Genomic DNA, 14,618 nt, shown 5'->3' on the forward strand with positions numbered 1-14,618 from the left:
CAAGCCGGAAGGGCGGAAGCCTTCAGTATGGACTCCGCCTACTCGGAGCAAGTACCAGCACTCCTGCAGAGGGGCAGGCCGACCCTGGGAGGCGCCTATGCCCTGGACAAAGGCTCCCTGCCGGTGAGGATGCTGCCTAGAGAGTTAGCAGCCAGGTCTAGTCCTGAGGGGCCAGCACACTTCTGCCCCCCACCCTCCTCACCCCTTCCATGTCACCAGGCGTCCAGTGTGATAGTTGTTGAATCATCCATCCATTCAATTCATACCACAAGTATTTACTGAGTGACCATCAGACCTCAGGGGTGTGGGGAGCTTACAGTCTTGTAACAGTATGTATCAATATTTTCAATTACAGTCTTCCTTGATTTTATGCTTAGAAATTCCTCCCTCATTTAGCAAACTGGTAACTGTCCATATAGATACATAGTTTTTCCTATTTATTTTTATCTGTTTTAATTAATTTTGATGTCTGGTGTGACAGACTCAACTTCTCAGTTTTTCTCAGATGCTCAATTGTCCCAGCCCAGTTCCTTCCAAGTTAGGATATTGTCATATCCTAGAGTCTTAAACGTTCTTAGAGTTTTAAGCCTGAGGTATAACTTACAGTAAAGTGCATAAATATTTACTGTAGCCAGCTTGAAGAGTGCACCTAGGTGCATCTGCCTTATGTAATCATAGTACATCAAAAAATGTTTCAATAATGAGTTTTTACTCCTAGAGCATCAGAGACAATTAACACTCAACATGATTTCATTTTCTAGCCTTGGTAGTTTGGTTTAACCTCAATTTAACTGTGAATTATGATGATAATAATTAATAATACTAATTGATGGCACATGGAAAGATTTTGTCATGTACTGGGCACTAACTGAGCTCTGGTGGCGGAGTGCCTAAGGCCTTTGACTGCTAACCAGAAAGCTGCCTGTTCAAACCCACCAGCCACTCTTCGGAAGGAAGGTTGGGCAATCTACTTCTGTAGTGATACCGCCCCGGAAACCCAAGGAGGGGTTGCTGTGAGTCGGATCCAACTCGAAGGCAGTGAGTTTGTTTGAGTTACATACATAATTTAATTTCATTCTTTTGTGTTGGAGGCAGTTGTCAGTATAAACAAACTAAAAATATATTAATGGTGTTGTTAGGTGCTGTTGAGTTGGCCCTGACTCATAGTGACCCCACGTGCAACAGAGCGAAACACTGCCGGGTCCTGCGCCATCCTCACATCCTTGCATGTTGGAAGGCATGTCGTAAAAGCAAACCTAAAAAAAAACCAAAAAACCTGCCATGAGCTAGTGGCTCCTAGTGACGCTGTTGTTGTTATTGTTATGTGCTGACTCCTAGCAACCCCTCCTTGGGTTTCCGAGTTGGTATCCCTTCAGGTAGATTGCCCAACCTTCCTTCCAAGGAGTGGCTGGTGGGTTTGAACTGTCAGCCTTCTGGTTAGCAGTCAGATGCCTTAGGCACTATGCCACCAGAGCTCCCGACACTATAGGACAAAACAGAAATGCTTCATAAGTTTCCAAGGCTGTAAACCTTCAGGGAAGCAGACTGTCTCATCTTTCTTCTGTGGAGTGGCTGGTGAGTTCCAACTGCTGGCCTTTGGGTTAGCAGCTGAATGCATTAACCATTGTGCCACCAGAGCTCCATTTACAGTGTGCCTGACACCATGCTGAGCACTTGACACGCATTAATCATTTTATCTTCACAAAAACCTTGTAAGGCAGGCATTACTTTGTGATTGTTGTCGTTGTTGTTGTTAGGTGCCGTCAAGTCGGCCCCGACTCATAGCGACCCCTCCTCAGGTTTCTGAGGAAGTATCACTACAGAAGTACAGATGGGGAATTAGAGGCTTGGGGTGTCAGCCAGGTAGTAAGAGGTGGAGTTCCAGTTTGAGTCTAGGGTAGACTCATGAGTGCCCCCTGCTCTGGGCACTCTGCTCTCGCTCCTGCCTGAACACCTGGGAGGAATGCTGGAAACTTGAGAGGCTCGTCAGACACGTGGCTTGAGAAATTGTCTTTCATTCCCTCCCTAGAAGTTTAGAATCTCCAAGGGCAGACTTGGCGTGACAAGGATAGGAGACCTGTCCTTGCAGGACATGAGGAAGATCCCTCCATTGGCTCTTATAGAGCTGACAGCGCTCTGTGACACGCTGGGCCTGGGCCTGAAGAGAAGCAAGGCTGCAAAGCGGAGAGCAACAGGTCAGCAGTCAGGTGGCCCAAGTCCCGCCTTTCCCGTCTGGGGAACTGCATGGGGAGTCTTTCACCAAGACATGGTGGTGGTGGTTGTGTACTGTCAAGTCAGTTACGACTCATAGCCACCCTGTGAGTAGAACCCCCTGGGGTTTTCTAGGGTGTAATCTTTGCTGGGACAGATGGCCAGGTCTCCTCTCCTTTGGAGCTGCTGGTGGGTTCAAAGTGCTGACCTTTTCTGTTAGCAGACAAGCACTTAACCATTGCACCACTGTTGTTGTTGTTGTTGTTGTTATGTGCCGTCGAGTCGGCCCCGACTCATAGCGACCCCTCCTTGGGTTTCCGAGGCAGTATCACTACGGAAGTAGGATTGCCCAACCTTCCTTCTGAGGAGTGGCTGGTGGGTTTGAACCGCCAGCCTCTGGTTAGCAGTCAAGTGCTTTAGCCACTATGCTACCAGAGCACCACTAGGGCCCCTTAAATGCTTCTGTATTTCCCTCAGTTACATTTATTGTTTATTTCTCCATGTGAAAATAATTCATGTTCATTGTAGAAAATTTGGGAAATAGAGAAAATATAAAAGAGAAAAAACACAATTTAGATACAAGCACAGTTGACATTTGAGTGTATTGTCTTCCAGTTTTTTTCATGTGTGTGTGCATGTATATATAATATTTGAATATTATAGAACTATGGATATTTCCCATTGTTATTGTATCAGTCAGCTACTACCACAATTATGCTATATAACAAACACCCCCAAAACTAAAACAATAAACACCCATGGCTGAGGGATTGGCCAACTGATCCAAACTGGGCTAAGCTGCAGCCTGTAAACTGGGCTCCAAACTGTAAGCTGGGTTTAGGTCAACGTGATAGGTCATCCTCCTGGCTCCATCAAATCAAGATCTCCTCAGCGAGGCCATGATCTTCTCATGGCCACGGCAAAGCACAAACAAGCAAAGCCCCAACCACATTTTAAGGCTGTGCTTGAGTCGTGTAGATACAGTTCAATGGTCCAAGCCTAAACTAAGGGGCGAGGAAGTGTACTCACTACTCTAGTGGGACCAACTGCAAATTCACATGACACAGGGTATGGGTACAGGAAGGGGTAATGAATTTGAACCAATACCACCATTTACTACAATTGTTAAACATTCTTTGAAAACATGATTATTAATCACTGCACTATTTTCCTTCTTATGGATATATCCTGATTTATTTAACCATTTGTCTAATAGCTTCTGTGCTTTTGCTATTATGTACAGCACAGTGATTATTGTACATAGAGCTTTAAAAGCACTTTGTGTATTTTTAGAATACACTTGTTAGTTAAGTTCTTCGTGGACCCTATTGTGACGTGGCCTGATAGTCCTAGTGATGTTTTATTGAGTGTGTTCGTGGCACAGGGCATTTCCAGATGCTCCACCTGCTCTGCGATGTTTCCTCACCTCCTCTGGGAGATGGGCTCTGCCATCATGCCCCCCCACTTTACAGATAAAAAAGTAAAAGTGAAGCCTAAAGAGAAGTGACTTGGAAAGGGGATAGAGCTGTCTGATACACCCACTCCTCACTTAGCAACATGCTTAGGTTCCAAAGACCAGGTCATTGTGTGAAAGTGGACATTATGTGAAAATGGATGATGCCTGCACCATTACATAACTGCCAGATTGCATCAGTGCCTGATCGCCGAACCACTAAGGATCGTGGGCCAGCCAAGTTGACACATAACTATCATAGCCAGCATTCCTGACAGATGTACATTGTTAATGCACAAAATAGTCAGATTTTTTACTTATTGTTGCAAATGCAAAATGTCAGATAACGAGATGGTTGATAAGTGAGGAGTGGGTGTATACAATACCATGTATACTGTGTATACGATACACCTCTGAGAGCGTTCATCTCACTACATCCTTGTCAACATTGTGTATTGTGATTTGGCGGGGGGTGGGGGGAGGTTAAAATAAAAAGTAAAATGCCTGGAGACAAGAGGATGGTGAATAAGAAAGACCAAGGCTGGAATCTAGCACAGAAGGTGGTAGGTAGATGAAGGGAGAAGGAAGGAGGTTCTTGAGATTTGAAAAGAGGAGTTTTCCAAAGTAGACCGGAAGTCAGGATAGTTGAGACAACCTGGGAAATGTGTTTCTTAGCAACTTGGTCCATCCCTGCAGAGCTGAACACTCTGCCTTAGACTGTTGTAAGATGTTGTACCCAGTGGTCCATGGAGCAGCAGCACGTTTTCCTTCCCAAACCTCTTTATCCAGCTGAGGTTTTCTGCTCTGTGACATATCTAACGTTTTCTTTATCGCTGAGGCCAAACATTCTGCTCAAGAGATGTGACGTTTGGGCTCAGCCACTCTCTAGAGAGCCCAGCCCTTACACAGGGCAAAGATCAAACCCGACTTCCCCGGAGATCTTGTAGGTTGGAGCCCACGTATGATTCCAGGAAGTGAAGTGCACCTCTGCCCTCTTGACTTTCTGTAGAAACTCGCCTTTTCGGTGTGCCCCTTGATGCCTTGCTGGAAGCCGACCGCCACGCCCTCCCCAGCACCCAGGTCCCACTGGTCCTTCAAGCTGTAAGTTGCCCCCAGCTTGGGCTTCCAAGTACTTCTTGAGAGGCTGGCTCTGGGCACCACTGTTGGGAGATGCATAGAGAAAGGAGAAAAGTGTGGACTCTAGACTCAGGGAGACCTGGGTTCAAATCCTGTCTCTTATAGTTGCCACTGGAGAGATCCGGGGTGAATTATTGAATCTTTATGAACATCCCTTTCAATATCTATTTAAAAAACTCACTGCTGTTGAGTTGAGCCTGACTTGTAGTGACCCCTCCTTGGGTTTCCGAGGTGGTATCACTACAGAAGTAGATTGCCCAACCTTCCTTCCGAGGAGTGGCTGGTGGATTTGAACCACCAGGCTTCTGGTTAGCAGTCACATGCCTTAGGCACTATGCTACCAGAGCTCCTCAACATCTATAAAGTGGGGTTAATATTGTCCTCTTCTCAATAAGCATTAAATGGGAAGAATGCATGTAAAGCTGTTCACACAATGTCTGGGTCCAGAAAATAGTCCAGAAAGCTATAGTAATTATTGCAAGCAAAACCCTTCTTCAAGCTCTTCCCTCTTCCTGGTTTTCATGGGAGGCAGACACACCAGTTTGATTCCCAGTTTCCGATGGTTGCTGGTTAAAATGTTGGGGGTTTTTCTCTCTCAAAGCTGCTGTCCTGTTTGGAAAAGAGAGGGCTGGACATGGAAGGCATTCTCAGGGTGCCGGGATCCCAGGCCAGGATCAAGGTAACTATTCGGCATCCCCTACCTCATCATGTCCTGGTGCCTGGTGCTGGGAGAGTCCAGTTCATGGCTTGTCAGTGTTCTGCTTTGGTTTCCGTACGGGCCATGGAATTCCAGGAGGGTTTGAGAGGGCAGGGTTGGCCCAGCAGAGCATGGGGCTGAGAGTGTGTGCTCTGGAGTGAGACCGGCCAGAGTTTATTGAGCTCAGCCTCAGGGGTATCTAAGATGTGGCAGGTATGGCATGGCCCTGGGCGCTCCTTGAAGCGGGGGCACCAAGCAGTTTCTATTAACCCACTGTGGCCCAATGTCCTTTCTCAAGCACAGTAGACATCCAGAGGTGTGGGAAGGGGTAGAGAAGGGTCTTGCCCTTGGGCACAAGTTCAAGGGGGCACCAGATGAGGTATGGAATGACATTCTGAGGCACCACAAATATGAAGGGCATCTGACTGAAGCAGCTGGGCAAGAAGGGGGAAGGTGTTTGAAGATGAAATGTTCACTTATCTTGAAATTGGGGGGGGGCACAACTGGAGATTCCCCCAGGCACTCATTACCCTCCCAACACACCTAGCCAGCCCGGGGCTTAGTGACTTGCATTAGGCCATTAATCCTCATGTCAACCCTACAGGGTAGGTGCTATTATTGTTCCCATTTTGTTGATAAGGAAACTGAGGCCCTCTCTAGTAGGGCCACTTGCACTGAAACCTGGGGCCGATTTCTCACTGGTGCCCTTCCGTCTTTCAGGAGCTGGAACAAAAGCTGGAGAGAAACTTCTACGCTGGTCTTTTCTGCTGGGATGAAGTCCATCACAACGATGCGTCTGACTTGCTCAAAAGGTTCATCCGGGAGCTCCCGGCCCCACTGCTCACAGCCGAATACCTTCCAGCCTTCTCTGTGGTACCAGGTGAGTGTGCACCGATCCCTTTGCACTGGGGACAAGGAGAGGCTGAGGCCACTGGCCTTGGTTGGAGAGGGAATGTCGGAGGGAAGCAGCACCACCTGTTTCCAGGGATATCTGTTCCCTGTGCTTGGGAGCTGTGGAGGAAGTGGAGAAGAGAGGACTGAGAGACTCTTAGTCGTATGTGTGTGTGTCTGTGTGTGTGTCTGTGTGAGTGAGAGAGAGAGAGAGAGCACATATGCACACACTGACTGTGGGCACTCAGAGGGCGTGAGGGAGAGGAGCAGGGTGATGCTTTCCACATCCCTGTCCTTACTGCAGTTCCTCACGTAGGCCAATCTCCTTCCCTTCCCGATCTCTGTGAGGATGAGCTCACACAGGTACATCTAGCTGTGTGTCTGTGGGCACACGCATATATGTGCGTGTCTGTCTGTGGACATGCCTGCAGACTGGCATGTACCTCACAGACCCCTGTCTATACTCTGCATATATGTGTTTCTGTCTGGACTTCTCACAATCCATAGGGTGCAAACATGGTCCTTCCAGTCTTCTCAAAACAATTAACCAACCCACTTACAACTTCAAGGGAGCCCAGTTCTCTCCTCCCTCACCCCCTTTGTCTGTCTGTCTGTCTGTCTCTCTCTCTCTCTCTCTCTCTCTGAATTCTCCAGAAAACTCAAAGGCTTGGGCAATCTGACTTCCAGCCCCAAGCCAGGGGCCAAGACTCTGACCGTTGACTCCAGCCATTGCTTCTCAAGCCCCGTTTTAAAGCACAGTTGGTCACATCACCCATCTTACACACCACTAGGCATAACACTCTATTTTATTTTCTGTATAGCACATGTCAATGTGTGGAGGTATTTCATGATTTCTTTGCTTGTTTATTGTCTACCTACTCCCATGAAATTTGAGCTGTAATTTTTGCTTCTTTCACTATTGTACCAGAGGTGCTTGGGGTGGATGTGGGAGATCACAGGGCTGGGTAGATCGGGTGTGGGGAGCTCGGGGACCCTAGAATGACCAAAGTGGTTTTCCAGAGTCGTTCTCATTAAAGCCAGAGAAGAAAAAATATACCGATCAAATCCTCAGCCTAGCCTCCCACCATGTGATGTGCATGCCCTCACTCAGACACGCATTTTCCCCACATAGCTTTGAGTGATATGGAATCTGTCTGGACAGACTGCCACATGTTGTTATGAATTTTTATGTGTCCACCTGAGCTGTGTATGCTCAACTCGTGCAAATCAGCACACATTTCCTATGAATCTGCACCTAAAGGTTGGGCCCTGCAGACGCGTTGCATTTATTACCCTAGGCTGTAGCCCTCAGACTGCATATCTGGGGGGGGTGCCCACATACATGTGTGTATACAAACATGCTGGTGTGTGCACATGTATGCGTGTGTGCATATATGTGCATGGGTCTGTGTGTGCTTGTGCATGGGTCTTTATGTGTGCATGTGTATGCACTTGTGTCTCTGTACACATGTGTATTCATGTGTTTTATATGCATGTGTATGTACATGTCTCTGTGTCCATGTGTGTGTATGCACATACACATGTCTCTGTGTGCATGTTATGCATTTGTGCCTTTGTGTGCCCACACATGTATTCATGTGTGCTTTGTGTGCATGCATGCACACATGTGTCTCTATGTGCCTGTATGTGCATGTGCATACACATGTGTCTCTGTGTGTATGTATGCACTTGTGTCTTTGTGTGCACATATGTGTATTTGTGTGTGCTTTATATGCACGTGTGCACACATGTGTATTCTTGTGTACTTTATATGCAGGTGTGCACACGTGTCTCTGTGCATTGTGTGCATGTGCATGCACATGTGTCTTTGTGTGTGTATGTGCTTACACATATGTCTGTGTCTACACATGTGTATTCACATATGCTTTATACACATGAACACATGTGTCACTGTGTGCATGTGCATGCACATGTGTCTCTGTGCATGTGTGTGCACTTGTGTCTTTGTGTGCACACATATATTTGTATGTGTGTACACATGCATGCACGTGTGTCTGTGTGTGCATGTGTGCACTCACAAAGTGTTGGGAGGGAGATTTTGCACCAGCACTGCTCAGGGCTCTTTCTGGGCTGACGCTAGTCCAGGAAACAGTCCCAGGCCTTATGAGGAAGGAATTCTTGGCTGTGCTGGCCTTCCCAGTTCTGGGATCTTCCCTCCCCAAGAAGGAGCCTCCAGACTGGGAGAGGGGGAGTCCTGAGCTCCCTGAGACTGAGGCCCTTGATCTTCCCTCAGACATCCCCAGCCTGAAGCAGCGCCTCCAGGCTCTCCACCTGCTCATCCTACTCCTCCCGGAACCCAACAGAAACTCCTTGAAGGTAAAAGTTAGCATGAGCCGCCTCTGTTCCACCACCTCAGCCCACAACCACAGTCATGGCTCCAAATGTGCTCATTCATTCATTCATTCAACAATGAATGAATGCCAGGTGCTGGATGCATAATGACCAGCACAGACTTCCCCTGAGGTTTGTTTCCTAAACAAAGCAGTTGAGCCCCGAAAGGGGGTCGTGTTTCTGGAAGGGCCCTGCAGAACGTCATTTCCATGGGATCCTAACAGGTGTTACAGGGAAGAGGAATCTATGTCCAAACAAAATAGGTAAGCACTGGGTTAATGAAACAAAGTCAAGGACAGTTCTTCTTTGCCGGACTTCTCAGAGCATTGGGTATGCTAAGGTTTTGTGAATTTCCAAGTGGGATTAGAGTGTATAGCACTTCCCAAACTTACTCGATCAGGGCTCACTTTTGTTGTGAAGAACAATGCACGGAACTGGAGTTCTGTGGGTGACAGTTTGGAAAATACTCCCTTAGGAAAATCTAACTGTGTGCTGTTGGGGTGGGTACTCGGGGACAGGAGCTGGGGCTCAGCCTTGGCTTAGCTCCCTGCACCTTCCTGAGTGTTTTGGGGTCAGACTCAAGATGTGCTTCTGGGGTAATCTGTGAGGGGGCCCAGTGTGCACTGGGAACCTTGTCTGGTGTGGATGTAGGAGGCCACAAGGAAGTCTTTATAACCAGATAGAGCTGGGTGCGAGTGATGGCCACTTCCTGTGCCTCAACTTTGGTTGAACAGACAACCTCTTTGACTTCTATCTCCTCAGTAAACTGAGGATAATAATAGTATTTTTGTGTTTGTTTTGGGAATTACAAGAGCTAAAAATTGCCAGAGAAATCATGGAGTAGACGTGGTACTTAGCAGATACCCAGTATATATGCTTCCATCCGTCCGTTCTTCCAGCCATCCATCCTTTCATCTAACTATCCTTCCATCATCTGTCATCTATCCTCTTCCCTTCGACCCATTCTTCCATCCATCTCTCCTTCCCACTCATCCTTACTGGCTGTGTAGCCTTGGGCACACTTTTCAAGCTTCAGTTTCCATCTCTGTAAAATGGGTACAATAGTTATGAGGATTAAATGAGATAGCAAATGCATGCAAGCCTTTAATTAAAGGACCAAGCATACTAGGATTAGTTAATACATGGTAGCTGTTCTCATCTCTCTCTTGTCTTCCCATTCTTCCTACACCCCTCATCTTTCATTTTTGGGGCATGTCCAGACACTAGAAAGGATCTGAGTGTCCTAAGGGTCACCAGGAAAAGGCCCACTTCCCAGAGCTGTGGCTCTCTTCTGCTCAGAAGTTCAAGCCTGACCCCATTGTCCTCACTAATCTCTGTGGGAGCAGGCAAGGGAGGGGGTTTTATTTACATTTTACAGAGCAGGAAACTCAGACACAGAGAGGTCACGGGGTGGGCTGGTGGCAAAGCTGAATCTAAACCATGCACCCATCATGCCCCATCTTTTTGAACTGTTCCTGCCTTCCCAGCTTCTGGCTCCTTCCTGTCCCCAAATCGCTCGTCAGATTGTTCTGAGAAAGGTGAGGAAGTATTTGGAACATGCTATGCCCTTCCCCAGGCACTCCTGGAGTTCCTCAGGAAGGTGGTGGCCCGGCAACAGAGCAACAAGATGACGCTGTGGAATGTGTCCACGGTGATGGCCCCTAGTCTCTTCCTGCACCAAGGATGGGCCCTCACAGTCCCCAAGGGCAAGGAGAAGCGGCTGGCCGAGGGGGCAGCGGAGGTGGTACAGCTGATGGTGCACTACCAGGACCTGCTGTGGACGGTGGGTGCTGCTGGGCAGCTGGGAAAGCCAAGGAGGGAGGGCCAGGCTGGGTGGCATGGGCTGGCCCCTTCCTCCTCTGGGTGCAGCTGCCCTGCCACCCCTGTGCCCAGCATGCACCATCCTTTTGAACTCCTAGTTGTGTCTGTTCCTTGACCTGTCTTGGACCCCATGTATGGGCCAGTGTCTTCAGCCTCCCCCTGCCTTAGTGCCTGAGACGTGTCCACACTTGCTCTCCCCAGTGCCACACCTCAGTCACTCCACTGCCTCTGCTGAGCCCCGGAGAGCAGGTGTTCCTGAAGCCCCTGCAAAGAATCCCTCCACATCAGAGCTTTAGTGGTGCACAGCAAGCCCACCCCAAAGGCTCAGGCACACAGGGCCTGCCCAAGACAGATGCTAAAGCCAGGGAACCAAGACACCCTCTGTCCCCATTAACAAGAGCAGGGAGAGACCAGACCCCTCTGCAGTGTGGGCACACAAGGTCTGTGGAACTGTGAGGGTGGTCTTCCCAGTCGAAGACTGCTTCAGTACTTGAGAGTCCCACAAACACAAGGTAGCCCGGTCCCCCACTGCAGAAATGGAAAGCTCAATGAGCAATGTGGGAATTGCTGACCGCTTTGTGGGTGAGAGAGACTGCACCACTAGCGTGTCTCTCATCCCTCTGATGTAAGTAAGCGTTCAACACTTTGGGCAATAACACTTTTTTATTACAGGGAATTTTAAAAATTCAAGAAATGCCTAAACGTCCTCTCATAAAAACTTTCCATTAACATCAGAAACCCCAAACCCTTTGCTGGAGAGTGAATTTCAAATCATGGAGACCTATGTCACAGCGTAGAACAGCTTCATCGTTTTCTTGGCTTTATGGAAGCAGACCTCGCCAACATTTAAATTAGCAGCCAAGTGCAAGCCGTTTGTGCCAAATTTCCCCTCACCTCTCCCCCAAGGTGCTTCATGTGTCTTATTCAGGCAGCTAGGAAATCGAGGAGCCAACAATCAACCCAGCTCTGCCTTTGTTTGCACGGTCCAGGGAGTCTGGCTCTGTCCCTAGGTTCCTAGTCTACGGAGAGGCATGGGTCTGTGGGCACTCTCCAACGCAGGGCTGGCCGGGGGTACTCAGAGCCGAGCCCCCTCTAGGCGTGCCCTTGGGGGCTCCCCTCCTGAGGGTTGTCCCACGGCCTGCGCAGGACCCTCCAGCCTTCTGTCCGAGAGACCTCTGCCCGCTAAGATTCAGGATCCCCTACCCCACGGCGCTCTTTAGGGATTCAAATGCCCTCCCTCCTCCCACCAAACCAGCGCTTCAGTCCCTTGTTCAACAAACATGTATTGCCAAGTCCGATGCAGGATGCCTGGCAGGGCCCACGGTGACCCTGCCTCACATCCCCGGCAACCCCACGCTCCTGACAAGGTTCGCTTCTGTCTGGTCAGGTCGCCTCCTTCTTGGTCGCCCAGGTGCGAAAACTGAACGACAGTTGCAGCCGGCGCTCCCAACTCTGCGACGGGGGTCTTAAGATTTGGCTGCGAAGGATGCACGTGGACCAAGACAAAGCAGGGAAGGGGTCAGGGGAGGTGAGGGCCCTCTTTGGGCGGATGGAGAACGGGGCGGGGGTGGCGCGCCAAGAAGGGACCCGGGGGGCGCCACGCATCGCCATCTTCTCCGTACTCGCCGCGGGCAGCTAGGAACTGCGCTGCCGCTGTGGGCCACGAGGGGGCACCCAGGCTCCATGGCATCGAATGATGGTGCCTCGGAGACAGGGAAGTGCTGGGGAGAGAAGGAAGGAGGCAGGCAGACTGGTGTGGGCAGGGGTGCTTCTCCTAGATACCATCGCCCCTGTCCCTTTGTTAGGGAGCCCTGTGTGTGCCTGGCCGAGGGGTGGAAAAGCGGAGGTCGTTTTGTGGGGTGTGGGATTAAGGGGAAACAGCAGGAAAGGAAGGTCTAAGAGTGCTGAGTGCTCCTGGTTCCTTGAGCACTTCCTTTTGTACTCCTAAAGTACAAACCAACTGCAGTGGAGCTGATCCCGACTGACGGCGGCCCCGTGTGTATCAGCGTAGAACAGTGCTCCATGGGGTTTTCAATGGCTGATTTTTCTAAAGAAGATTGCTAGTCCTCCGGGTAGACTTGAACCTCCAACCTGCAATAGTGCAGCCGATAGCCTTACCACTGACAACACCAAATGACTCTATGGATAAAGTCCAGAGCATAGAAAATGGCCAGGGCTGGCCTGCACTGTGTATGATGGCTGTGCGTGATGAGTCCTTATAGTAGTCTACATGTGCTTGCAGGTGCATTGCATGCGATTTTGTTGTATGCATGCATATGAACGCATGTATGTTTCTATGCCTGTATTTGTGTGTGCACACATCAGGGCGTATGTATGTATGTAGACATGATTGGATCTGTGCACAAGTGCCTGGTGTGTTTGTAGATGTGTGCATCTTTTGTTTTGCAGGGTGGGTATTTGTGTAAGTGGGTATCCCTCTCTCTGCAGATCCCCAAAGTGGTGAAGATCCAGGTGGCCTGTCCTGTGAAGGACCCCATGGACGTGCTCCTGACCCCCAGCATCAAAGTCGCTCATGTGCTGAGGCAGTTCTCAGAGCAATGCCGCCCTGGGTCACAGGGCCAAGGGGGCAGCGAGGACAAGCACAGCCTCCTTTCTTGGTAAGGGGCACCACCTCCCTGGGGCTGGAGTCTCTCCCCTGCAGGTAGCAGGGAGGGGGGCCCAGGGAGGAGTGAGCACCTCAGAGCTGAAGGCCATCCAGGGAGGTTGCACATGCCATTAGCCTGGCCTTTAGCCTTTACTTTTCTGAAGTGGTCAGAAATGGGTTCCCCAAACTTTTTAGAGAGCTTCTGGTCTCTGAATACTAATGACAGTGGACACTGTTCGTTTATTCATTTAACGGTGTTCTGGTTATCTAGTGCCACTCTGACAGAATATACCACACATGGGATGGCTTTAACAAACAGGAGTTTATTCTCTTACAGTTTGGAGGCTTTAGGTCTGAGTTCAAAGTGTGAGGCCCTAGGGTCTGGTTGAAAGCCCCTCAGCCTTGGGCTTCAGCTCTGCCTCCTGCTCCCAGCCCAAAGCTGGAGGCTTTTCTTCACTCAGACAGCAACTGGCTGCTGAGACTGACAAGCCCAAGGTTGGCAACTAAGAAAGCACAGTCCCAATGTTACCAAACCACATGGCAGGCCATTAATTCAAGTCCATTTAAGTCCCAAGGTCAGCAGAGCATGGCAGGCTGCTGAACAATGACACAGCTACATGCAGGGTTCAAGCATGCCATAGGCTAGAAACCATTCCCAAGGCTTTTCCTTATATATAGGAAGCAGACCACATCCCAAAGGCAGCTATTCAGCTGCTTATGGTCGATCCCACCATGCAATTGATTGCCAGTCTCCTCATGGGGAATAACTACATCCAGCTGCCCAGCCACTCAACCAGGCCTAGCCAAGTTGGCACACTAACTTAACTATCACAACAGTTATTTAATGAACTCCTACTGTGGGCCAGGTACTATGTGCAATGCTAGGATAGCAAAGAACAGAGACCCTCCCCTGACATGCTTGCAGCCCTGTGGAAGAGACAGACATGGATCAGATAACTACGAAATAAATATTAACTTATTGACTGTATTAGGCTCTGTAAGAAATAAGGAACAGCGGTATAATCTGAGGATGAGAGAAGGTTTCCAGGCTGAGAACTGTTTGTGCAAAGGTCCTGAGTCAGCAAGGAGCATGGCATGGACAAAAAGCTGAAGGAAGGTCAGTGGAGCTGATGTGTGGCCATTATCCCAGGAGGCAAGAAACAACCTGAGCCCTCAGGAGGCTCCCTGATGGGGTTGGCATAAGAGACTCTGAGACTATCAGTCCTCAGTGAGTGTCTGCTTCAGTCCCTCTGTGGTAGTTAAGCTTGTGTGTAAACTTGGCTGGGATGTGGTTTTGAGTGGCTAGGCAGCTGGATGTAGTTATTCCCCATGATGAGACTGAGAATCAACTCCATGCTGGAATCTACTGTGAGCAGCTGAGTAGAGAACTACGTAGTAGCCTGCTTCCAGTATATAAGGAGAAGTTTTGAGAATGGTCTCTAGCTTTTTGG

General features: G+C 49.2%; 1 protein-coding gene across 1 annotated transcript in view; it reads left to right on the top strand.

Moving 5' to 3' along the window:
- ARHGAP40 (Rho GTPase activating protein 40) overlaps positions 1-14,618 on the top strand; it is a 68,593-nt gene that overhangs the window by 49,614 nt on the left and 4,361 nt on the right. Inside the window, exons 8-16 of the mRNA XM_007934662.2 lie at positions 5-123; positions 2,030-2,195; positions 4,674-4,765; positions 5,403-5,480; positions 6,219-6,378; positions 8,644-8,726; positions 10,318-10,524; positions 11,950-12,090; positions 13,011-13,180. Of these exons, the coding sequence (XP_007932853.2) occupies positions 5-123; positions 2,030-2,195; positions 4,674-4,765; positions 5,403-5,480; positions 6,219-6,378; positions 8,644-8,726; positions 10,318-10,524; positions 11,950-12,090; positions 13,011-13,180 (1,216 nt within the window). The remainder of the gene's footprint in view (positions 1-4; positions 124-2,029; positions 2,196-4,673; positions 4,766-5,402; positions 5,481-6,218; positions 6,379-8,643; positions 8,727-10,317; positions 10,525-11,949; positions 12,091-13,010; positions 13,181-14,618) is intronic.

Source organism: Orycteropus afer, unplaced genomic scaffold (genome assembly GCF_000298275.1).
Source record: "Orycteropus afer afer isolate SDZICR_OR568_19922 unplaced genomic scaffold, OryAfe1.0 scaffold00020, whole genome shotgun sequence".
Classification (NCBI taxonomy): domain Eukaryota; kingdom Metazoa; phylum Chordata; class Mammalia; order Tubulidentata; family Orycteropodidae; genus Orycteropus; species Orycteropus afer.